This window comes from Pseudonaja textilis, chromosome 4 (genome assembly GCF_049901715.1).
Source record: "Pseudonaja textilis isolate UNSWEBS1 chromosome 4, rPseTex1.2, whole genome shotgun sequence".
Classification (NCBI taxonomy): domain Eukaryota; kingdom Metazoa; phylum Chordata; class Lepidosauria; order Squamata; family Elapidae; genus Pseudonaja; species Pseudonaja textilis.
This window is the reverse complement of record NC_141993.1, coordinates 88,904,977-88,930,898: the sequence shown is the minus strand read 5'-3', so window position 1 is coordinate 88,930,898 and position 25,922 is coordinate 88,904,977. Positions and strand designations below refer to the sequence as shown.

Here is a 25,922-nt window from a genome sequence, read left to right as displayed (position 1 = left end):
ATTGATTTTGCTTGTCAGAAGGTCACAAAAGGGGATCATGTAACCCCAAGATCCTGCAGCCGTCATAACTATGAGTCAGTTGCCAAGCGTCTGAATTTTGATCATGTGATCACGGGGATGCTGCAACAGTCCAAAGTGTGAAAAACGGTCATAAGTCCCTTTTTCCAGGGCCGTTCTAACTTTGAATGGTCACTAAACAAAGTCCTGTATGAGTAGTCCTCGACTTATGACCACAATTGAGCCCAACATTCCTGTCATTAAGCGAGACATTTGTTAGGGGGTTTTGCTCCATTTTAAAACCTTCCCAGCCACAGTTGTTAAGTGAACCACTGCAGTTGATACGTAATTCCGTTGTTAAGTGTCATGTCCCTGGTGGAAACTGACTCTGAGGGAGAGGAGGAACAGCTGACAGGGAGTAGAAGTGTGGCTCCGGAGGTTGTGGAGGAGGCTGGAGAAGGGCAGAGGCCGGCTGGGCAGTCAGAGGAGGACCCAGGCCCATCTCCTCTCCATCCTAGGGCACGCAGGGAGGAGAGGATAAGGGAGAGACGTGGTCTACTCAGGAGGAGAAGGCCTTGATCCTTTTCGTGGGCTGCAGCTGTGACAACTGGATAAGAGGACGGACATGCATACTGGCGAGTGCTGGAAACAAAGAGTGGAAATATCTCTAGTTTATGGTTCCTCTCTGAGTTTGGTGTCCTTCCCAGTTGTGTGTTCTGATATCTGTGGATGTCCTCCAGCCCTTATCTTGCCTGGTTTGTGGTTTTTTTTACTCTTTATAATTAAAACAGCATTTCCTCCTTCTTGTAACTGCTTGTGTGGGAATTTTTTGTCTCCAGTCAAGGATATTTGGAGCTTTGAAGCAAAGTGAAGGAATAAGAGTCTTCCCATTTTGGGGGACGGTATTTATTTTGTATCCCACCCTGGGTCATCACATTAAGTGAATCTTGCTTCCTCATTGACTTTGCTTGTCAAGAAGGTTGCAAAAGGGGATCATGTGACCGTAGGACATTGCAACTGTCGTAAATACGAAACAGTTGCCAAACGTTTGAATTTTGATCATGGGGATGTTGCAAAGATCATCCCTTTGAAAAACAGTCACAAGTCACATTTTCTTTCAGTGCCGTTGTAACTTTGAATGGCCACTAAATGAACTGCTGTAAGTAGGAGTGGGCTGCTACCGGTTCTCCCTGGTCGTGGGCGAACTCGTAGCTGGTTTTATGGCCAGTTTAGAGAACCGGCAAATCCCACCCCTGGCTGGCCCCACCCACCCTGCCCCGCTCCTCCCAGGATTCCCCACGAGGCCCGTTTGGATGCCAGGTAGGGCCCACATGGAGCCTCAGGGAGGGCGAAAAACGGGGCCTTCCAGAGGCTCCAGAAGGCCAGAAACAGGCCTGTTTCCGGCCTCTGAAGAGCCTCCGGAGCCCAGGGGAGGCCATTTTCGCACTCCCAGAGGCTCGAGAAAAGCCTCCGGATCCTGGGGAGGGTGAAAACAGCCTCCCTGCTGTAGTGCAGGAAGCCGACTAGGCCACACCCGCCTTGGCCACACCCACCTCGCGACCGGACAGAGAACCATTGCTAATATTTTTGAATCCCACCCCTGGTTGTAAGTCAAGGCCCACCTGTCAGGTGAGGCTCCCTTCAAAATCCAAGAAAGAAAACCTTAGACTCTCCATTGTTATAGAGAAAAGGACTTTTGCTAGAAATTAAAGTGGTAGCATCAGAAGAATACAAGATCTGAGGCAATAGGCGTGAAAATCACATATCACAATTTAGGTGTTTCAGACATCTAGTATGCCAGTGGTGGCTAACCTTTTTGGGCTCTTGTGCCAAAAATTGTGTGGGCGTTTGCACACTCGCACTTGCGTGCCAGCACCCAGAAGGCAATGCACGCCCCCCCCATGCCCCCTACACATGCGCACGCAATCCCCACTCACCCCCGCCGCCTCCTTACCTGCACTGCGCCTCACAGCTGATTTTTGGCAGGTTTGAGGCCTTTTTCGGCCTCCCAGAGGCTTGAGGAAGGCTTCTGCAGGCTTTGCAGGCCGAAAATTAGCACCGTTTCGTCACTTCTGGTATTTTCGGAAAAACAGGAAGTGATGAAACGGGGCTAGTTTTCGGCCTGCAAAAGCCTGCAGAAGCCTTCGTCAAGCCTTTGGGAGGCCGAAAAAGGCCTCAAACCTGCCAAAAATCAGCTGTGAGACGCACACATGCGCAGTGAGGTTAAGTTTGCCTGCAGCTCGCGTGCCGGCACAAATGGCTCTGCGTGCCACCTGTGGCATGCATGCCATAGGTTCGCCATCATGAGCTTAGGCAGATAAGGGGCTACATCTGCACAGGAAGCAAGCAAGCATAGGCAAGAAAACATCCCAAGTTTTACATTTCACCAACTCAAACCTCCAGCACTCTTCCCCCCACAAAGTCCAATTATTCTTCCCTCCCCTCCATTTCTACAGCAGCCGGAAGGATAAGCAGAAGAAGGACTCTTGGAGGCTGATACCACCTGGGTTGTGGTAGCTGGGGATTTCTGGGAGTTGAAGTCCAACACGATTTTCAAAGGTGCCAAAATGGAGAAAGACTGCGTTAAGATGATCACAGTCTGAGAGAAATCCAGAGTGTGGGTGGTAACCCAGGGAGGGATTCACCCGTATGAAAATTCAGACTCCCACGCGCACCCATACCAAGCAGCGGCAATTATATTAATGGAGGTTAATCTGTCAAAGTTTCTCTTCAGGCTGAACCCTTACCATTTATTGGGTGGTTGTTATTCTCTAATAATTTGATAATGGAAAGGATTTTTTTTTTTAAAAAAAAAAGTCATTAGCCAGGCAATGAACTGAGCACCGTATCGGGAGGCATTTCAAGCCCAAACCGAAGCGCTGTTTATTATTAATCAATTTGGACCGAAAACAAACCAACCGCTTACCTAATTAAATGCTCATTTTAGACTTGAAAAGGCCCAGAAGTTAATCTGTTGTTGTGCTTATATTTTAGCGCAGGCCAAACATGATCAAGCAGCAAGGTATCTGTTGATGCATAGGAGTTTTCCTTTTTTTATTAAAAAAAAGCACCTTTGTGCTTATTTAAGGTAGCGTACATGATAGATCAGGTATCTATCCTGGAAAAAAGGCACTCATGTCAGAATACAAAAATTTGGGAGGGGGAGCAGATGTTGGCAGATGGCGTCATTCCAGAAAGATTCAGAACACCATTTTCCTGAAATGCGTCAGGATTAGTTTAGATTAGATTATCAGAGTTGAAAGGGACCTTGTAGGTCATCTAGTCCAACCCCGCACCCAAGCAAGGGGCCCTATACCATGTCTCAGGGGTGGGATTCAAAATTTTTAACAACCAGTTCTGTGGGTGTGGCTTAGTTGGTGGGTGTGGCTTGGTGGTCATGTGACTGGCTGGGCGTGGCCAATTCAACATCACTCACATCGAGGCATGCATCTCCTCGCCTGTCCTCTCATGACTGTGGGGATGCTGCAACAGTCGTAAGTGTGGAAAATGGTCATAAGGCACTTCTTTCAGTGCCACTGTAACTTTGAATGGTCATACCACACAAGCAAAGTATCAGCAAAGGAGGGGAAAAAACTCCAGAGACGTTCCTAAGACAGGAAGTCTAGTCCTGCCAAGAATGTAATAAGGGTCAACGGAGAGGCAGTTTCTGTAAGCAACACCAGAATGTTTCCTTCCTGCCTTCCTTACGGGATTAGGCCAGTAATTTCATCTAACAACCGGTTCTCCAAACTGCTTAGAATGTTAACAACCGGTTCTAGTGAATAGGTGCGAACTGGTAGAATCCCACCCTGCCATGTCTGACAAATAGTAGTCCAATCTCTTCTTGAAAGCCTCCAATGATGAAACTCCTACAATTTCTGAAGGCAAGTTGTTCCATAGATTGAAAAATTATCCTTATTTCTAGGTTGACGCTCTCCTTGTTCAGTTTCCATCCATTATTCCTTGTCTGGCCTACAGGTGCCTTTGAACATAGCTTGGCCCCCTCCTCCTCTCTGGGGCAGCCCCTCAAATATTGGAAGACGCTCTCCTGTTTCCCCTGGTCCTTCTCTTCCCTAGACTAGCCAGGCCCAGTTCCTGCAAGCGTTCTTCATATGTTTTAGTCTCCAGTCCCCTAATCCTCCTGGTTGCTCTTCTCTGCCCTTGTTCCAGAGTCTCAACATCTTTTTTTATAGTGTGGTGACCCAAACTGGATGCAGTACTCTAGGTGTGATCTTACTAAGGTGATACTAGAGTGGTATTAGTACCTCCCTTGATGTCGATTGTATCCCTCTGTTAATGCAATTTAGGATTGCATTGACTTTTTTTGGCTGCCGCTGCACACAGCTGGCTCATATTTAGCTGGTTGTCCACCAGTTTAATATGAGCCAGTTTAATAGTTTAATCATGGGCTGTGTTCAGCCAATAACTTAAAACCAGGTTAATTAAAGACGCTGGTAATGATATTTGTTCAACTTGCTAAGCTTGGTTAACTAGCCTTATTTTAAGGTTGTTTTGGGGGGCTTCATATGTTTTGCCAACTTAGATTGTTTGGTTGGTTTATATGGTCTGGTGAATTGTGAGTTAATCCAGTAACCAAGTTAAGTGTCTATGGAGATTCGCAGTCATCCAGATCACAGTTGTTTCAAAGGTGATTTTTTTTCAAGAGGCAACTGGACTTTCTGGTTTTTCTTTGAAGACATTTCGCTTCTCATCCAAGAAGCTTCTTTAGCTCTGACTGGATGGTGGAGAATGGAATGATTTTATACTCCTTGCAGACAGCTGGTCATTTGCATCCCTTTAGAGGGTCGTTGAGGACACTTGGAGGTTTATCTGTGTCTTTAGGGTCACCTGAGTGGTGCAAATGGGCGTGGAGTCTTCTTGAAGCTATTGAAAGGACTGTGTTGTAGACTGGCTTTTATGCCTAAGGCAGGACTAGAACTTACAGTCTCCTGGTGATTGGCCCAAAGTCACCCAGCTGGCTTTTATGCCTAAAGTAGGACTAGAACTCACAGTCTCCAGGTGATTGGTCCAAAGTCACTCAGCTGGATTTTATGCCTAAGGCAGGACTAGAACTCACAGTCTCCTGGTGATTGGCCCAAAGTCACTCAGCTGACTTTCATGCCTAAGGCAGGACTAGAACTCACAGTCTCCTGGTAATTGGCCCAAAGTCACCCAGCTGGCTTTTATGCCTAAAGCAGGACTAGAACTCACAGTCTCCAGGTGATTGGTCCAAAGTCACTCAGCTGGATTTTATGCCTAAGGCAGGACTAGAACTCACAGTCTCCTGGTGATTGGCTCAAAGTCACTCAGCTGACTTTCATGCCTAAGGCAGGACTAGAACTCACAGTCTCCTGGTAATTGGCCCAAAGTCACCCAGCTGGATTTTATGCCTAAGGCAGGGCTAGAACTCATAGTCTCCTGGCGATTGGCTTTCCTGTGTAAAGCGGGACTAGAATTCACAGTCTCCTGGTGTTTGGCCCAAAATTACCCAGTCAAGCTTATCCTGACTAAAGCAGAACTTGAACTCCCCATCTCCTGGTGATGTCGTTCATGTCCCTTTTCCTTCCTTTCCAGTTGTCCGGAGCCGGAATCAGGAGGAACATCTTTTCAACGATCTGATGGTCGATTATAACCGGAATTTTCGCCCTGCTTTAGACAAGGGGGACATTGTAAATGTTTCTCTCAAGGTGACCCTCACCAACTTGATCTCCCTGGTAAGGCACGGGGTTCTCATCCCTTCTTGTGGACTTTCAGGATTGGCCAAGAATGTTCCATCCTTTTTCTTCCCAAAGTTTCCAGCAAGAGATGCAAAGTCTAAGACAGGTGTGATGACCCAAAGGGGCGTGGCACAAAGGCAACCCAATCAGATAATCCCTAGGAGTCCCTTTCTTAGCTCCAATTTTGCCCCCAATGTCCTGGTTACCTTCTGGGCTGGAGAAAAACTCCCAGGAACAACCTTTGGCTGCAGAAAATCAAGTCCAAAACGTGGTCAACAAAAACTGTAACTACAAATCCAATTAAGGCAAAATGAGGTAATTAATTTGGCAGGGCAGGAGCAAGAATTCCAGATGTGAAGGCACGTCAAAACTCAACACGGTTGGGAAGACAGGAACACAGATAAGCAAAGTCAACACAAGATAAACTCACGTTGGATCCCAGCAGCTGCCTGCATTTCTTTTTATTTTTTTAACTTATTTTATTCAGTTTTTCACATTAAAAACAAAAATCTCTTTTTAGTGGACAACATATTTCCAGGTCATCACCTTTACATACAAATATGACAGCAATTATACATTGATATTTGCATACTTAATTCTATTATTGCCTTTTCCATTCCAAATTTTCAGTTAGGAGAGAAACAAACACATTAATTCTAGCCTCTTTCATTAATCTCAATCGAAACATCTTTTTGTTTCATTTCAATTATTTCAAATATAATCCTTTAATAATTATTTTAATAATAAAGATAAACAATATGTGTTTGCCTAATAATAATAATAATAATAATAATAAAGTTACCAATGTCTCTCCTTGCTTTTAATAGTCTATGTTAACTTATTAATTTAGTTGGTTCTTTAGTCTGTCATATTCCCTTTCCTTTACACATTCTTTTTATAAATTCTAGATTAATACAAATTTTAACATTAAAAAAAACAAAACAAGTATAGGTTTCTGTTAGGGATACACCCTAGCAGAATCTGCACGGCAGTCAGGCAGGCAGGCAAAATATGTGAGATAAACGTTTTTGTAGCTTACACTCAGTAAAACAGATACACTGTGCTAGTTAAATAGTTTATTCCAGTAAGAGTTTTAGCATAGTCAAAACAGTCCGTATATCATTCACTAATTCAGTCCGTCCGGGAATCATTCAGTTGCAAAGTCCAGTGTTGAAAAAGAGGGGTCAGTAAACTTACAAATATCAGTCCAGTAATATATCTCCTCGCAGTAGAGATATGAAGAAGTCAAACCTCCTTTCTTCCTCCAACGTTCAGCAACTCAGTAGTAGGGAACACGCAGTTAGCAAACCATCAATCCAGTAAACCAGCAATTGTCAGCAATCAGGTTCTTTTGCTCCCTCTTATGGCGGTTCACAACCGCACCCAAAATTACATGCTTTGCAGTTTAAAGTGACACACACTTAAACTTACTATCATAGTTTATATATATTATTTTACCCAAACTACGTTAGGTAACCTTGTTATTCCTAATAGTTTCCCCCCTTTTACTGCTTTGAGTGTGACACCTCAATGATTAAAATATACCTTTATTCCCTCATCTTGATTCCCAATAAACCATTATTTTTAAGAAGTTACAATAATAATCATTACATCTTTTCATTTGGATCCCGCAGCATATTTTCCCCCCTTGATTTTTAATAAGAGTTATCAGTATCTATATTACCCTATTTTCTAAATATTTTTAATGGCAGAAATATTCTCATTACCCTTTGTCACCCTGAAGAATCCTCTTTTTAATTCATCAACCATTATCTCTGAAAAAACAATTTCTTTTCAACTTTTTACTATTTCTGTGTTTCTTTATTTCATGCACCTGTTTCTTACTGCTTCTCCTCCCCCTCTTTTCCCCATATCTTTTCTCATTCCAGTTTATATCCCTCTCTTTCTTAATATCTTCCTTTCCCATTTTCTGCTGGGTCTTCCCGCCTTTCCCGACTTCACAAGTATTCCCCCTTTTGATTGCCTTCTTAAATCTCAACTTTTTAACCTTCCTTCTTTCCCCACTTCTTTGTAGTGTTCTTTGTGTTAATTGTCTATTTAAGATGTCTTCTCCTTGAGTCGACTCCTCCTCCTCTGAAACTCTTTCTTCTTGTTCTTCAATCGCCATTTCCAGTTTTTCTAACACAGAGCAAAGTGATTCGCCTCTTTCCTGTAGTAATTCTCTCATATTTTTAAGTTCCATTTTTAATTCCCAAAGAGATATCATCATTACACACTCTTATATTTTTTGATTGTTAAAGTCCACAAAAAAAAAAAAACTTTTACTTTCCTTCTTTCTTCTTTCAATTTTCTAAAGTTCTCAGTTGTCCCAGCCCAGGGTCTATACCAAAAACATCAATCAATCCCACAGTCAGTCTTTCCTTGCTTTTTCCTTTATTCTTGTTCTGCTTTCACTTTGTAAGATTCTTACTTTGTTTCAATATTTATTTAATGTTATAGCCACACAAGTTCATTCAGAAACAGGATGCTTTCCCTTTTGTTTGAGCTCAAGTTTTTGTCAAAAGGTGGCGCTCTCCATTAGACAAAGTCTTCACCTTTTTCCCCTATTTTTTTATTTGGGGTTTTCGAACCTCAATATTCCAGCACAGTCCGGTCTCCAATTTGTAAACTTTATTATTATTATTTTTTGGCAATCTTAAATCCAGCTTTATTTTATACCTGTTTATTCCCAAAATATTTTAGTCCAATTTAGTTAAACCTTTAGTTCCAGCTTCTTCCTTTCCCGGTTCGAAGCCCCGCTTAGCTGTCAAAAATATTTTCTTATTTTTTTTCCTGTCCCTTTGTAATTTCACTGCTCACTTTTCTTTTCTTAAAAATTCCATGTTACCTTAATCCTGGGGTACTTTTGTTTAGTTGTATTGCCCAGTTGTCCTGGTTCAGATGTTATCCACCTCTTTCTTCCCTCCTGCACAAATCTGAATCCAGCTGAGTCCTCCTCTTTGGGGTGGCCATTTTAAACCACCACTGCAGTCGTCTTCGGGGGGAAAAAGACCAAGCCCAGGTGGGGAGATGCGGGTCCCCTCAACCTGGCTTGTGGCTTCCTCTTACTCCGCCGCCCCTCCAAGGCAGCTTCAGCCCCTAATCGTAATGATCAGGGATCTCCAACGAAAGAGCACGGACCATAGCCACAGAGAGTCGCGATCTACGGTCCGTCGGCGAGGAGGCTCCGCCTTCTTTTCCTGCATTTCTTATCAACTCTCATTCCCAGGTGTGGCTAATGAAGGGAATCAGGGGTCTTTCCTCTCCCATAAGCCACGCAACCCATGTTGCTCTCTTCTCCATTCCTCCCTGCGTGCCCTAGGATGAAGAGAGGGTGGGCCTGGGTCTTTCCCTGAACTCTCACTCTCCCTTGTTCTACCTCTCCCCTGCTCTGCCCAGCTGGACTTTGCCCTTCCCCAGTTTCCTCCACAGCCAACAGAGCCACACTCCCTCTCCCTGTCAGCTGTTTGTCTTCCTCCTCAGATTCAGACTCCAACAGCGACATGACAATAGGCCCTTTATGACCTTTGGACTTCCAGTTGAGCCAGCAGGAATTCTGGGAGTTGACCTCCACAGGTCATAAAAGGACCATTGTTCCCCACCCCTGGTCTAAGAGCAGGAAAACAGAAACATAGGATCAGGGATGGGCTTCAAAATTTTTAGCAACCGGTTCTCTGCCCTGGGTGGGCGTGGCCTAGTCAACCTCCTGCACCATGACGGGGGGGGGCATTTTCACCCTCCCCAGGCTCCGGAGGCTTTCCTCGAGCCTCAGAGCAAGAGAAAATGGCCTCCCCAGACTCCGGAGGCCCTCTGGAGGCCAGAAACGGGCCTGTTTCCAGCCTTCCAAAACATTTGGGAGGCCCATTTTTCGCCCTCCCCTCATGGGCCCTGTACTTCCCTGGGATCCAAAACAGGCGATGTGGGGACGCCTGGGAGGGATGGCGTGGGCTGAGCTGGGCCAGCCAGTGGTGGGATTTGCTGGTTTGCCGAACTGGCTGTAAAACAGCCATAAAATTAGCTACGGGTTCGCCTGAACCGGGACGAAGTGGTAGCAGCCCACCCCTTCATAGGATGTTCCATGCAGCTGGAGAATTTGTTGGAGGCCTTCTTCTTAATTTTTTTCCCTTGAAGTTCTACACACGGATTTTTTTTCCCACTTATATCCCATCTTTATTATTTTTATAAATAACTCAAGGTGGCAAACATATCTAGCACAACTTCTACTGCTAATGTGAGGTGGGTTGGGTTGGGTTGAGAGAGGGAGTGAGCGACTGGCCCAAGGTCACTCAGCTGACTTTCATGTCAAAGGAGGGATTAGCATTCACAATTTCCTGGTGATTGGCCCAAAATCACCTAGTTGGTTTTCATGCCTAAGGCGGGACTAGAACTCATCATCTCCTGGTGATTGGCCCAAATTCACTCAGCTGGCTTTCATGGCTAAGGCAGGACTAGAACTCACAGTCTCCTGGTGATTGGCCCAAAGTCACCCAGCTGGCTTTCATGCCTAAGGCAGGACTAGAACTCACAGCCACCTAGTGATTGGCTCAAAGTGACCCAGCTGGCTTTCATGGCTAAGGCAGGACTAGAACTCACAGTCTCCTGGTGATTGGCCTAAAGTCACCCAGGTGGCTTTCATGCCTAAGGTGGGTCTACAACTCCCCGTCTCCTGGTGTTTGGCCCAGTTTTGAAGCCTGGTGATTGCCCAGAGGTCTCGCTGCAGTGTTCTTGGCAATATTCTAGAAGTGGTTGTGGACAGAACGTTTACTGCGGTTCTTAACCAGATCGCTGCAGTCTTTAAGCAAACCGCACGGTTTGGAAGCAAACCACGTGATCCTTAAGCAAATCCAGATTCCCCCATGGGCTTCGCTTGTCGGAAGCCAGCTGGGAAGGTCGCAAATCACGTGACAGCACGACATGGCCACCATCGTAACTTACAAGCCTGTGTCCGTGCCCACGTTATGAGGACGTGGTATGATGGTCGTAATTTGACAGATGGTTCAGGATTCACTTTTTCTGAGACCCTCGTAACTTTGAATCAGTAAGTGAACGGTCGTAAATCCAGGACTATCTGTAATCCCATTTTTTTTTGTGCTGTTCCAGAATGAGATCGACGAGACGCTCACCACGAACGTGTGGGTAGAAATGGTAAGTAAACACCCAGGACCAATACAAGTTGTTGTTTTTTTTAGTAAAATTTTATTTCAGTTTTCCACATTTTAAAAACTTTTTTTTTTTAGTGAACGATTCCAGTTTTTACATTTCCATACAAACATGACCTTAATTACATATTCATCTTTCCCATTTAATTTCATATCTTATCATTACTTTACATATTTTCTATTAATTTTCTCAAGTACTTTCCTCAAACTTATTTTATATATTTTCAGTTCATTTCTTAGCCTATTTCTTTTAACTTTAAACATATTCATTGCACTTTATGCTTTTATCTGTCAGGCGTGCAATTTCATCGCATATTGTGATTTCATCATTTCAAAAAAAACCCATCTCAATTCAAACATTTCATATAAATTTCCCCCACAGTGACCAGTTAGAGTAATTGTGTAGAGCTATAGCTTATTTATAGAGTAACCCCTATCGCTTATTTATCATTTAATTGATTCCCCTTTAAATTCCAATCATCATTCGAGTTCTTGTGGGAAGGTCTGTGACACCTGTTAAACAGGCAACTTAAACTCAGTTGCATTTCAAGGTTATCTTAAAATAAATTTAAAACTGCACAGGACTTTTGAGAATTATCCCAGCATGCTTGATTGTAAACGCGAAGGTGAAATCCCACCCGTACCAGGCTCAAAATAACAGATGGACGGAGGAAATTTATTTTATAAAGAGTAGCCTCCGATCTCTTGCAAATGAAAATAAATATATGTATCCCAGAATCATCCCAAATGATGGTCCCAAGGGTGCTTTTTTTTTTCAAGAGGCAACTGGACTTTCTGGGTTTCTGTTGGAAGACATTTTGCTTCTCATCTGAGAATCTTCTTCCGCTCTGACCCATGGTGGGGAATGGAAGGATTTATATTCCTTGCAGACAGCTGGTCGTTTGCATCCTTTTTAGAGGGTCGTTGAGGCCACTTGGAGTCTCAATGGTGCTTTTTTCAAGAGGCAACTGGACTTTCTGGTTTTGCTTTAAAGACATTTCGCTTCTCATCCGAAAATCTTCTTCCGCTCTGACCCGATGGTGGGGAATGGAAGGATTTATATTCCTTGCAGACAGCTGGTCGTTTGCATCCTTTTTAGAGAGTCATTGAGGCCACTTGGAGTCCCAAGGGTTCCTCTTTCAAGAGGACTGGACTTTCTGGTTTTGTTTTTTGTTTTTTTGAAGATGTTTTGCTTCTCATCCAAGAAGCTTTTTCTGCCCTGGCAGGATGGTGGAGAAGGATTTATATTCCTTGCAGACAGCTAGTGATTTGCATCCTTTTAGAGAGTTGTTGAGGCAACTTGGAGGTTTACCCGTGAGTGGTGCAAATGGGAGCGGAGCCTTCTTGGAACTGCTGAAAGAACCATGTTGTAGACTGGAGATAGATGATGTCATATTCCTTCCCCTTCTGTTGAGAGAGGGCTGTTCAATTTCCATTCCCCACCATCCAGTCAGAATTGGAGAAGCTCCTTGGATGAAAAATCAGAAAGTCCAGTTGCCTCTGGAAAAAAAAGCATCTTTGAGACAACGGTGACCTAGATGACTAAGAATCTCCATTGACATCCCAGGATAACATTGTAGGATCCAATCAGACTTGGCCATTGGGACCAAAGGCTCATGCGGGAGCCCCTGTTGGATCCCATCATTGGGGAATTTCTCTCTCTCCAGCATTCTCCAGAATATGTGCACTGTTCTATGTTCTATGCTTCGTATTGATACGTTTCCTGGCTGTGTCTAGTTTTTAGTTGTCAATTAGGGTCTTGTCAGCCTGCTATTTAGTCGTTAATTGTAGTTTCCTTGTACCCCTGTGGCCTCAGCTCCTAAGTACCTGATAGGTTGTTGGTAAATCAGCACTCCTATTGATTGACAAACAGCCCGTTTCCCAGGCTTCAATCATTTCTCTGGCTGTTTTTGGCCCCGCTCGGCCAACAATCACAATAGCTATAGTAATAGCGCCTGATCTTGTTGATATTTGCCAAGCCAATATGTGTAATCAAGTTTGTTTTGTTGCCAGAAATGGAGGGATTACCGTCTGCAGTGGGACCCAGAGGAGTATGGTAACATCAGCTGTTTACGGATCCCTTCGACGTTGATCTGGCTGCCAGATATTGTCCTGGAGAACAAGTCAGTAGTCTGCAAAAGTTGGTTTTGCTTTCCATGTTCCTTTGATGGCAACCCTTTGTGTAATATTGATCCTAATCTTTCTATAGGACCATGAGAATAGATCCCTCATTGGGTGGGGCATTCAGGGCGTCCGGAGAGCATTTGTTAGAAAGGAAACAAATAGTTTGAGGGACAGAGAGATTAAATGAGCAGTGCAGTGGCGTGGAGGTGGCGCTCTCGCCTCACAATCAGGAGGCTGTGAGTTCGATCCTAGGTAGGGACAGCTATTTCTCTTTCTGGACACAATAAGAATATATCTGCTGAACAAAACTCAGCATTGGCAACAAGAAGGGCATCTGGCCAGTAAAAACTCAGTTCAGTTGCTCATATTCCACCCCGCAAGGGATTATGGGGTTGTTAAAAGAAGATGACAGAGAGTTGAAATGGAGAAAACCAGTCGCCCCCTCAGGGACGCCAGCTGGACAGAAAATGGAAGCCCCAAAAACTTTCTGATCTGTAAAGGAGAGAGAGAGAAAAAACAGGAATAATCAACAATATACAATGTAAGAACTACAACAACCACTACGTAGGAGAAACAGGCAGAATGCCTCCATGAACACCCGCTGGCAGTCAGAAGACAATGACAAAAATCCTTTAATTTCACAACAGGTAGACAGGTTTAATCATAGTTTCAATGGGGACAATATGACAATCCTAGCTTAGACCAAGTCCAAAAAACACTAGGGAATTTCTAGAAGCCCGGCACTCTGACAAATCGGCCATCAATAGACACATAGACAATAATAACATCTACAGACTATGCAAAAGAGACAATCAACCTGTCCAAAAGAGGGAAAAAAGACTTACAGCACAGGGATGTCAAACTCGATTTCATTGAGGACTGCATTAAGGTTGTGTTTGACCTCGGAGGGTCTGGGTGGGCATGACCTGGGTGGGTGTGGCCAGCTTGATGTCACCCATGTTGGGGGCACCTGTGTTGGCCAAGTGTTAAGGCAGGACTTCCCCCAGACCCTCCCACACTCTTATTATAACCTTCCTTCCTTCCTTCCTTCCTTCCTTCCTTCCTTCCTTCCTTCCTTCCTTCCTTCCTTCCTTCCTTCCTTCCGAAGCCATATTGAGATCTGATGATCCCACGCTGCTACATCTGACCCTGGGAAAGTGGGAGGGGGGAATTTATTGGAGTGTATTTCGTTAGACATAATAACATTCTTTTTCTGATTCAAGGTCAGGTTGTGTTGCGCATAAGTGAGAGGAAGTCTTCACCTGGGACGGATGGTGATTGGGCCATGTGATGTGATGAGGGTTGCAGGGGATGGATTTGTAGTTTTTACTTATTGTAAAGAAACCTGGAACTTTCAGATTCAGGATACCCCAGTTGTGCCAGTTTACTATCCAAATTTTTTTAAAAAGGAATTTTTTGAGATGATGTCTGTCTCGGAGTTATTGGGCAGAATGGAGGGTTGCTGGAACGCTGACAACTTCCTTCCTTTTTTTCCTCTTTTTCCTTCTTCCCCTCTTCCCTTCTTTTCCCTCCCTTGCTCTCTTCCCAACTTCCTTTCTTTCCCTTTCCCTTTCCTTTTCTCCTTTCCTGTCCCTTCTTGCATGCTCAAATGCAAAAGAGGAAACATTTCTCCTTTGGTGTTCTTTTTAGTTCGTTTTGCTAGCTCTCTGCCCAGCGAAAATGCAGCTCAGTTTTCACTGGCAGAGGCACCACGGGCCAGTCCTTTGCTGATTCCTGGGTGGCTCTGCGAGCCAGATTTAAACACTTGCTGCATCCAGCCCACAACCTTTGTGTTTCACACACCTGTTCCAGCACCACTCCACCAGTAATCGGTACTAAGATCAGCATAGCTTAAACCCCGACATCAACTTCAGGCAAACAATCAAGTAAGCAATGTTTTCGTGGTGTGGAGACAATAACTTGGTCCTCAACACCAATAAGACCAAGGAGCTTATAGTGGACTGTATAGAAGGAACAGGTCAGATATCCAGCCCTTGCTTATCAATGGTGACCAAGGGGAGAAAGTGGCCAGCTTTAAGTTTCTGGGTGTCACTATCATAAAAGAGGACCTGACCTGGTGGGGGCTCACATTGCAGCCCTGTTCAAAAGGGCCCAACAGATATTATACCACCTGAGGCTTCTCAGAAAACAAACAACTGAATGGTAAACTGCTGGTGACCTTCTACCGCTGCACCATAGAGAGTATCTTAACTCATTGCACCTCTGTATGGTTTGTCAATTGCACAGGGGCAGATGGGACAGCACTCCAGAGGGTTAACGTCATTGCCCAGAGGATCACTGGTTGCCCTCTCCCCTCTTTGGAAGAGCTTTAGAGCTCCCGTTGCCTTAAGAAAGCTCAAAACATCCTCAAAGATCCATCTCATCCTGGGAAACCTTTTTTTAAACTATTACCACCTGGCAGACAGTACAGGACAATAATAAAAACAAGGACAAATAGGCTGAAAAACAGCTTCTATCCCAGGGCAGTAACTCTGTTGAATTCCACTGTATAGTGCAATATTAATGCAATATCAGAGGTTTTCAATCCAATGCATAGAACGTGAAGGATGTGTGTTTGTGTTTATTTTCATAGTCATAATGGACACTGAAGATGGTATTTAATTTCATTGTATGAGGTGCAATGACAATAAAGTAAACTAAACCTAAACGATACCCCAATCAAGGAACTGCCAAAGAGCCATCAGTAAACAGCCCAGCCAATGAATCTCTAAGACCGACCCCACCCACACAGACAAGTCACCAGAATATAAACTGGCACCAAATAGCACTCCTTACTACCAGTAGCACTGATGATGTTACCTAGTTGGGCAAGGGTCGGATTCAAATTTTTTGGTTGGTTCTGTGGGCATGGCTTAGTTGGTGGGCATGGCTTGGTGGCCATGTGACTGGATGGACATGGCTTGGTGGTCATGTGACTGGCTGGGCGTGGCCAACTCAACATCACTCACATCGAGGCACACACCTCCTCGCCTGGCCTCTCATGACTGTGAGGATGCTGCAACAGTTGTAAGTGTGAAAAATGGTCATAAGTCACTTTTTTTCAGTGCCATTGTAACTTTGAATGGTCACTCCACACAAGCAAAGTACCAGCAAAGGAGGGGAAAAAACCTCCAAAGAGGTTCCAGAGACAGGAAGTCTAGTCCTGCCAAGAATGTAATAAGGGTTAACGGAGAGGCAGTTTCTGTAAACAACACCAGAATGTTTCCTTCCTGCCTTTCTTACAGGATTAGCCCAGTAATTTCTTCTAAGAACCGGTTCTCAGAACTGCTTAGAATGTTAACAACCGGTTCTGCCGAATAGATGCGAACTGGTAGAAACCCAACCCTGTAGTTGGGTCATGAAACGTCTGTAAGGAAACAAGCCAAGCTCAGAGAGACCCAAGGACCCCTTCATTTCTGATCTCTTTCCATCCTTCTTTCTTGCAGCATCGATGGGGTCTTTGATGTGGCCTTGTATGCCAATGCTTTGGTGTCTCCTGATGGGAGCATCACTTGGTTGCCTCCAGCTATTTATCGGAGCGTCTGCTCCATTGTCGTCACCTACTTCCCCTTCGATTGGCAAAATTGCTCCATGGTGTTCCAGTGAGTCCTTTGGTGCTCCCTTTGTGGTAGGACGGGGAGGAAGGGAGGAGTAGGATGGAGAAGGAAGGCCTCATCTGAGTTGCCTTCAAGATCTTCTTGGTGGCTTTGGGTGAAGGTCTCTGGATTAAAGCACAGCCCTTAAAACATGGCTACATTTGGTGGGACTTTCAAACCTGGTGAGACTTTCAGATCATCCCTTTCAATCTTGTCATTGGTTGAGTGGTCCAGATCATAGAGAGGAGAGGAGGAAGAAGGGCTGGGGTAGGTGATGGGGGTGGTGGAGGTGGAAGAGTTGGAGGTGGAGGAATTGGAGGAGGAAGAGGAGTTGGAGGAGGAGGAGTTGGAGGAGGAAGAAGAGTTGGAGGAGGAAGAGTTAGATATGGAGGAGTTGGAGCTGGAGGAAGAGGAGGAGGAGGAGTTAGAGGAAGAAGAGTTGGAGGAAGAGGTGGAGGGGTTGGAGGAGGAAGAGGAGGAAAAGGAGGAAGAGTTAGAGTTGGAGGAGTTAGAGGTGGAGAAGGAGGGGTTGGAGGTGGAGGAGTTGGAGGATGAAGAAGAGTTGGAAGAGGAAGAGGAGGAAGAGTTAGAAGTGGAGGAGTTGGAGGAGGAGATTACAACCTTACTACTGCAGCACCAATGCCATGAACTGATCCTAGTTGTGTGTCTTCTCCTTGCCCAGGTCTCAGACTTACAATGCCCTTGAAATCAACCTCTTGTTGACCATCGAAGAGGGAAAAACAATCGAATGGATTTTTATCGAAACCGAAGCTTTTACAGGTAAGTAGGCGGGAGGATCTTGCTTCCATGTTTCCGTGAAAATAAGACCCTGTCTTTTTTTTTTTTTTGCCACCAAAAAAGGCACCAGGTCTTATTTTCGGAGGATGTCATCCACTGACTCACCTCACTTGCGCGCGTCGTCCCTGGCCTCCTTTTCCGTGTCAGAGGCCTTCAGGAACTTCTTCTGCAGCCGGCAAGGCTTTCCTGAAGGCCTCTGCAGCCGATAACAGAGCTCTGGATCGATTTTCAGCCACAGAGGCCTTCAGGAAAGCCTTGCCAGCCTTGCCAGCTGCAGAAATGGCCCAGCAAGGAAGGTGTCGGTATGTGTGAAGCCTGGCTACCGCTGTCCAAAGATAAGTAGTAGGGCAACTCCATCCCCCCACATTCCCACCCTAGCTTAATTTTTACCCGTGCACTCCGGAGTGCATGGGATCTTAATTAGGGCTTATTTTGGGGGTAAGGCTTATATTGGGTGTACGTGTTGGTGGGCCGCAGAGAAATCTCACCCCCAGAGCAACCTCCCCAAAGCAATTAATCCAGGCTGTGCAGAAACACAAGCTCACATGGCCCACGGGAACCCTCCCCGCCCACTCACTCCTTACCCGGCAAACTTGCCTGCTAAACTGCTATTTTTCCTTTTTCCAACCATCAGCTGTTCTGCTGTGCCGGGAGATTTAGATTAGCTAGGAAGCAGGAAATGGTTGGATTTCTTGCTTTCTAGCTAGTCTTTTAGATCTTCGGCTCTGCTTTTAAGTGCAGCCGAACCTCTCTTAGGACTGAAGGTTCTATTGTTCAGTGCAGACTCACGGCAAGCAAATTTGAGAGACTGAGCTAGCTGATGGCAGATAGATAGATCTCTGAATGATTCTGTGGGCAACTCAAACTGCCTGCCTGCTTTGCCTGATTTTGGGTAAAAGTTGTTCTTTTTTAATAAAAAAAATTCCATATTTATATGCATGCTGCGTTGTGAGTTAATTTTGTTAGTTTGTTTGCTAGCAAATTTTAACAGTTCTCTTGCAAGCAAATTTTATGTGACAGGCTGAGCTAGCCGATGGCAGATAGATAGATCTCTGAATGAATCTGTGATTCTGTGAGCAACTCAATCTGCCCGCCTACTTTGCCTGATTTTGGGTAAAAGTTGTTCTTTTTTAATAAAAAAATCAATATTTATATAAATATTTATAATATTTACACACAAGCCATGCCCAGACAGTCACATGACCACTAAGCCACATCCACAAATTAGGCCACACCCACAGAACCAGTTAGTGGTCCCTGGGATTTAAAATTATGAGTTTGGTGGTCCCTGAAGTCCAAAAGGTTGGTGACCCCTGGACTAGAACTCTTCCCGGGTCCTTTCCCACTTGGTTCTTCTCTTCTTCTGCTCTATCAAATTCCCCTTTAGTGTTTTTTTTTTGCAAGGGGTCCAAAACATTGAAGCATTCCTTGAGTTTCCGTTAGCATCTCCTTATCTACTCTAGTCCTGAATTAGTTGATCTTCTGGTGGTCCAAAAGACTTAGGAGCTGTTCATCGCGGCTCTCCTAGGTTCAGCCTTTTTTTTTTTTTGTAAATTTTATTTGAGTTTTCACAAAAAGAAAAGAAATTAAAACATCTTTTTTGAAAGCAGCATAATCCCGGGTTACATTTCTTCGTACAGACACAAATTCAGGTTCATGCTCATTTTTATATTCTATTCCATATCTTATTACAATTTTACATTTTCTACATGGCTTCTCACCTCTTTTAATTTCCTCAATTTTATTGTATTTATTTCATCTCAATTCAAATCATTATATTTTTTTTTTCTGTCCTGTTTCAATTGTCTATTATCTTATCTCATTAAACAAAATTTCTCCTGTAGTTACTGATTGGGATATGACACCTTTATATCTTTCCCTTAAAGTTATAACACTCAATATAATACATAACTTCCATTTGGATTCTGCTTGGTACATTCTTAAACTACACACAGTATTCTTTAAAAAAAAAGAAAAGAAAAAATTATAAATGTATATAATTAAAACAACATTCCATTCCCATTCAATTCTATCACTAATATTAATATTCATTACAGTCTTAACATTTTTCACATTATTTTTCAATTAAATATCATATTTCTATGGGAACAATTATAAACTTTCCATAATCAATTTCCCCCCCTCTTCACTTATATTTTACAAAACATTGACTAATTAAAGTGTTTCCATTCCTTCCTAATTCAATTTTCTCATTTATTTTATTTCATTTACTTTATTCACAAACATTTCACTAAATTACACTAACCATTCTATCCCTCATTCTAATCATATGTTGTTTCCAATTTTCTAAAGTTATTTCTATTTCAAATATAACAACACAATCTCATGTACCTTTACAGAATCCCCCTTTTAGTTAGATTTTCACCCATTATCTCTAAATAGGTCCTGTTTCTTTATATCTTGCTCCACACCTTTGTAACTTCTTTTCCTTTCCTTCCTCTCTCTCTTCTTCTCTCTCCCCTTTTTACCCCTTTGTCTCTCTACCTCTATTTCCCTCTTCTGTATTCCCCCTTTCTGTTGCTTTCCAGTATTATACTTATTTTTCGAATTATTTTTCTTTTCTTTGGTTGTTTTTTTAAGTCTGAAATTCTCCATCCTCTTCCCCCCTTTCCTTTTTCTTCCCCACATAGAGTTACTTGTTCATTAAATATGGTTTCTTCTTTGTCCCAATCTTCTTGTTCTGCAGTCTTTTCCTGTTGTTTCTCATAGTTCCAAATCTCCATTTCTAGAAATTGAAAAACAAAGCCAAACCTTCCGGTTTGAATGGCTTCGGTGACAGACAGGAATCCACGATTGTGCGCGGTTTCTGCCTGGGCTCGCCGCTGGAGTGCCCTTAGCTGGCTGGCTTCGGGCTAAGCCACCCCATAGAGGTGGTGAAGAAGGGGGAGACTGCCAGCAGGGTTGAGGAGAGCCTCATCTCTCCTCCTCAGCTGGCCATTACTCCCTTTCCCAAAGGTGGTAGGAGCGGCGGTCAGAAATGGCCGCCTCAAAGAAGAACTCAAGCAGAAAAGAAAGTGCGGGAGGAAGATAAGAAGTGAAAGTTTTGGCTGACCGGGCTAAGTTGAAAAAGCAATAACTAAGGTACCCTGGAATTTAAATTTTACAAGAAACAACATCGCTCCTAAAGAAGAGTCGGAAGCAGCGAAAGAAAGTGAAAAGGGAAAGATTTGACTTTTTTTTTTCTTCTCTCTCCTTCCTTATATTGACAATTAAGAATAAGAAATTGGAAAAATCCGCTTTGGCATCAATAGGCAATTAAGCTGAAAATATAACTAAATGCCAAAGGGACAATAAAGATTTCTGGACATTAAAAACTTTTTCTTCTATATGCAGGAAGGGAGAGAAAAAGAATAAGGGCAGGATCTGGAAGAGGGAGGAGACTGCCTGGACTTTCAAAGAATTTAAAGTAAAATTTCAAAAAGACTTCTAAAAGATACATTTTAACTGAAACTTTGCAACTAAATAGTAACCCCAGGAAGAGAAAGTGGGGAAAAAAAAGAAACAGCAAAAAGAAACAGCTTGTGTGTATTTGGATTACTTGGTGACTTTTGGATTTTTGGCTATTATTTTTGAATGACTAAAATCAATCGGGTGGTTGTTTAAAAATTTCTACAATGGCGTTACTTTTGGATGAATCGAAAATGGAACTTAAAAAGTACAAAGAAGATGCCCAAGGGTAGGCTCAGCTTTTTTGATTGGCCAGTTTTCAACACCAGATGTCCCAGGTGGAAGAACCAGAATCGTGCCAATATACATCCCTTTGTCAGGGACTCAATATCTCTGCGTTTTAATCATTCGTTGAGATTTTTCAAAAGTCTTTCTCCTAACTAGTAGGTGTGTTTTTTCTTATATTATTTTAGCAACGCTGGCCCAATCTCTCTGGATTTTTGAGGCTGGGAAGATAAAACCTATTCCTACTCCTATTTTTTTTCTCTCCGCCTCTTTGTGCTGGGTTTCATTACCTGCAGTATAATTGTATTTTTTTTTTTAATATAGAGGAGCTGATGGGCTATTGTATTGTCTCTCTCTCTTTTTTTAAAGTCATCCTTCTCTTCCTTGTTATCCGCAGCGTATTTGAGGATGTTTCTCGCAGCCCTTTCAATTCCATTTTTCTCCCAGTCTAGTGGGCATCTCATTTCTTGTTAGAAATCAATAAATTAAATAGCATTTCGATTTCATTATACAGAAATTAAATAAATCAAGTGACGGATATAGCCCTTAACGCACTCTTTCCCCAATTTTGAACCATTTACTTGCTCCTTATTCTCTTCTAACTACGGCTTCCTGGCCTCCGACAAATCCTTCCCCAGGCAAATAAAATAACTCAATAAACATTATCCAGAATTGGCTGTGATCTACTGAGCCAGAAGCCTCTATATGCAAGTAGTCCTCGACTTATAACCAAGCATTTAGTGACTGTTTGTGTGATGACGCGAGGCCTGGCACAAAGGCCACACAGTCAGATAATCCGTAGGAGTCCCTTTATTAGCTCCAACTTTTCCCCCAATGTCCTGGTTACCTTCTCGGCTGGAGAAAAACTCTCCCAGGAACAGCCTTTGACTGCAGAGAATCAAGTCCAAAACATGGTCAACAAAAACTGTAACTAAGAGTCCAATCAAGGCAAAATGAGATGATTAGTTCGGCAGGGCAGGAGCAAGAATTTCAGACGTGAAGGAACGGCCGTAATTCAACACAGTTGGAAAGACTCCAGGAACGCAGATAAGCAAAATCAACACAAGATAAACTCATGTTTGCTCCCAGCAGCTGCCGCACACAGTTTGCATCTCTTTTAAACTCTCATTCCCAGGTGTGGCTAATAAAGGGATTCAGGGCCCTTTCATCCCCCGTAAGCCATGCAACTCCCGTTGCTCCCTTCTCCGTTCCTCCCTGCGTGCCCTAGGATGAAGAGGGGGTGGGCCTGGGTCTTCCTCCGAACTCCCTCTCCCTTGTTCTACCTCTCCTCCGCTCTGTTCAGTCGGTCTTTGCCCTTCCCCAGTTTCTTCCACAGCCAACGGAGCCACACTCCCACCCCCTGTCAGCTATTTGTCTTCCTCTTTAGTTTCAGACTCCAACAGGGGCACGACAAGTTCATTTAGTGACTGTTCAAAGTTACAACAGCAAAAAGTGGCTTATGACCATTTTTCACACTTACGACGGTTGCAACATCCCCTTGGCCACGTGTTCCAAATCCAGATCTTTAGCAACTGCCCTGTACTTATGACAGTTGCAGAGTTTCAGGGACATGGGATCACCTTCTTGTAACTTATCCAAGCCAGCTTCCAACAAGCAAAGTCAAAAGGGTGGTGATAGCCAGATTCGCTTAACAACCAAATGATCAGATCAATCACAAGTGCAGTGATTGGGGCAAGAAACGTTGTAAAATGGGGCAAACTTCACTTAGCAACTTTCTTGCTTAGCAACGAAAATATTGGGCGGATTTGCGGCCGTAACAGCATAAGAGGATAGGAGAATAACAGAGTGGGAAGGGACCCTTGAGGTCTTCTAGTCCAACCCTCTTTTCAGGCAGGAGACCCGATATCATTTGAGATAAGTCGTTGTCCTGAAAAACCTCCAGTGTTGGAGGAGTCAAACAACTTCTGGTGGCCAGCTGTTCCACTGATTTACTGTTCTAACAGTCAGGAAATTCCTGCTAAATTCCAGGTTGCTTCTCTCCTTGATGAGTTTCTATCCGTTGTTTCTTGTCCTGCCTTCAGGGGCTTTGGAGAATAAGTTGACCCCTCCCTCTTCTTTGGGGCAGCCCCTCAAATATTGGAAGACCGCTATCATGTCTCCCCTGGTCCTTCTTTTCTTTAGACTAGACCTACCCGGTTCCTGCAACCGTTCTTCATATGTCTTAGCCTGCAGTCCCCTAATAAGTCAAGGAGCACCTCTAATCAATAAGGCCAAAATAAGGGTCTTCCCTGCCTCTTTTATCACTTCCCAGATATTGGCAGGATAGTCTGGAATGCTTCTTCTGAATCCAGCCCCTGAATCTCCTTTACAGCATCATAGAATGCATGAGGGACCATCTAAATGCCAATACAATGATAATTTGCATTAATGGAAGGATACAATCGAGATCAAGGGAGGTACTAATACCACTCTGTAAAGCCTTAGAAAGAACACGCTTAGAGTCCTGCATCCAGTTTTGGTCAGCACACCATAAAAAAGATGTTGAGACGCTAGAAAAAGTGCAGAGAAGAGCAACCAGTATGATGAGGGGACTGGAGGCTAAAACATATGAAGAACGGATGCAGGAACCAGGCCTGGCTAGTTTAGGGAACAGAAGGAGCAGAGGAGACATGATAACAGTCTTCCAATATCTGAGGGCTGCCACAGAGAGGAGGGGGTCAAGCTATTTTCCAAAACAAGAAAGAAAGAAAGAAAGAAAGAAAGAAAGAAAGAAAGAAAGAAAGAAAGAAAGAAAGAAAGAAAGAAAGAAAGAAAGAGAATGGAAAGAGGGAGAGAGAAAGGAAAGAGAAAGAAGGAAGGAAGGAAGGAAGGAAGGAAGGAAGGAAGGAAGGAAGGAAGGAAAGAAAGAAAGAAAGAAAGAAAGAAAGAAAGAAAGAAAGAAAGAAAGAAAGAAAGAGAATGGAAAGAGGGAGAGAGAAAGGAAGAGAAAGAAGGAAGGAAGGAAGGAAGGAAGGAAGGAAGGAAGGAAGGAAGGAGGAAGGGAAGGGAAGGGAAGGGAAGAAAGAAAGAAAGAAAGAAAGAAAGAAAGAAAGAAAGAAAGAAAGAAAGAAAGAAAGAAAGAAAGAAAGAAAGACATCTGAGTAAACCATGGATGGACAGAAGACATGTCTATTTTAAGGAAAAGAAGGATGGGGTGACAAGATAGCAGTCTTCCAATATCTCAGCGCTTTCCACAAAGAAGAGATGTAAAAAAAGATGTTGAGACTGTAGAAAAAGTACAGAGAAGAGCAACCAGGATGATGAGGGGACTGGAGGCTAAAACATACGATGAACGGTTGCAGGAACTGGGCCTGGCTAGTCTAGGGAAGAGAAGGACCAGGGGAGACAGGAGAGCAGCCTTCCAATATTTGAGGGGCTGCCACAGAGATGAGGAGGGGGGAAACTATTTTCTAAGGCACCTGAGGGCTGGACAAGGAACAATGGATGGAACCAGATCAAGGAGAGATTCCAGCTAGAAATAAGGAGACATTTTCAGTCAATGGAACAGAAGTTGCCTTCAGAAGTTGTGGGTGTTTCATAACTGGAAGCTTTAAAGAAGACACTGGGCTGCCATTTGTCAGAAATGGTGCCGGGTCTCCTGTTCGGGCGGGGGGGTTGGACTAGATGACCTACAAGTTCCCTTCCAACCCTGTTCTTCCGTTATCTAGCCCAACCCTTGTAAAAACCCTGCCCTGTTGGATTGGAGGAGCTGTCTCTCTTCAACCACACGTTTTCTGCAGCCAGCCAAGATGCCATGTTAAAAACATCTGCTCGGTCTTTACCCCAGCTGGTTAAAGGGATCGACAACCACCTCTTTTTTTGCGCGTGTGAATTTGCTGCATCTTAATAAGTCTGCAGCAAGGGACTTGGTTTCCCTTGTCTGCAGCTGCCGGGGACGTTGTGGCTGGTTTCTCGGGGGGCCTCCCTCCCCCTCCCCTCCAATTCTGAACCCCTGCAGAGGCTGGCGCCAACCCCCACCCCCGTCATGTTTTAACAGCACATTGAAACCACAAGCGGCGTCTTCTGGCTTTTATTTTCATTAAAGCGTTGTCATTTCGCCCCGTTTAAAAAGCTGTCGCTGAGGCAGATGACATGGGCCGGGAGGCAGGGAAAATGACAGTGGAGGAAACCATCGGCCTAATCATACATTACGCCTGGTGTGGCACGACAGCTGAGAGAAGGAAAGAAAAGAAAAGGGTTTTTTGGGGGGGGGGGGATTGTGTTCCCCCTCCCAAGAGACACCTGGAGATTTTGGAGACCAATAAAGCAGAATTATTTGTAGCTCAGAGTTGACATGAAGGGTCCTTGGTGCTCTCTGGGCTTGGTGGTTTTCTTGCAGATGTTTCATAACCCAACTAGGTAACATCATCAGTGCTACAAAGAAATGGGGTTTATGGGAAGGCAGGCAAGAGGAGGAAGAGGAGGAGGAAATCTATGGGGTCTTTGATGCTCTCTGAGCTTGGTTGTTTTCTTGCAGACATTTCATAACCCAACTAGGTAACATCATCAGTGCTATAAAGAAATGGGGTTTATGGGAAGGCAGGCAGGAGGAAGAGGAAGAGGTGGAAGAGGAAGAGGAGGAGGAAATCTATGGGGTCTTTGGTGCTCCCTGGGCTTGGTTGTTTTCTTGCAGACGTTTCATAACCCAACTAGGTAACATCATCAGTGCTAGAAGGGAGTGGGATTTACGGGGTGGCGGGGGGGGAGGAGGAGGAGGAAGAGGAGGAGGAGAACTGTAGGGTCCTTGGTGCTCCCTGAGCTGGGTGGTTTTCTTGCAGGTGTTACATGACCCAATTAGGGAACATCATCAGAAGAAAGGGAGGAGGAGGAGGAGGAGG

The 25,922-nt window shown here is 44.0% G+C and overlaps 1 protein-coding gene across 1 annotated transcript in view; it reads left to right on the top strand.

Annotated features, from left to right (window-relative positions):
• The window catches only part of CHRNG (cholinergic receptor nicotinic gamma subunit), a 49,344-nt gene that overhangs the window by 8,827 nt on the left and 14,595 nt on the right, over nt 1–25,922 (top strand). Inside the window, exons 2-6 of the mRNA XM_087933663.1 lie at nt 5,572–5,711; nt 10,815–10,859; nt 12,887–12,996; nt 16,444–16,599; nt 17,276–17,373. Of these exons, the coding sequence (XP_087789789.1) occupies nt 5,572–5,711; nt 10,815–10,859; nt 12,887–12,996; nt 16,444–16,599; nt 17,276–17,373 (549 nt within the window). The remainder of the gene's footprint in view (nt 1–5,571; nt 5,712–10,814; nt 10,860–12,886; nt 12,997–16,443; nt 16,600–17,275; nt 17,374–25,922) is intronic.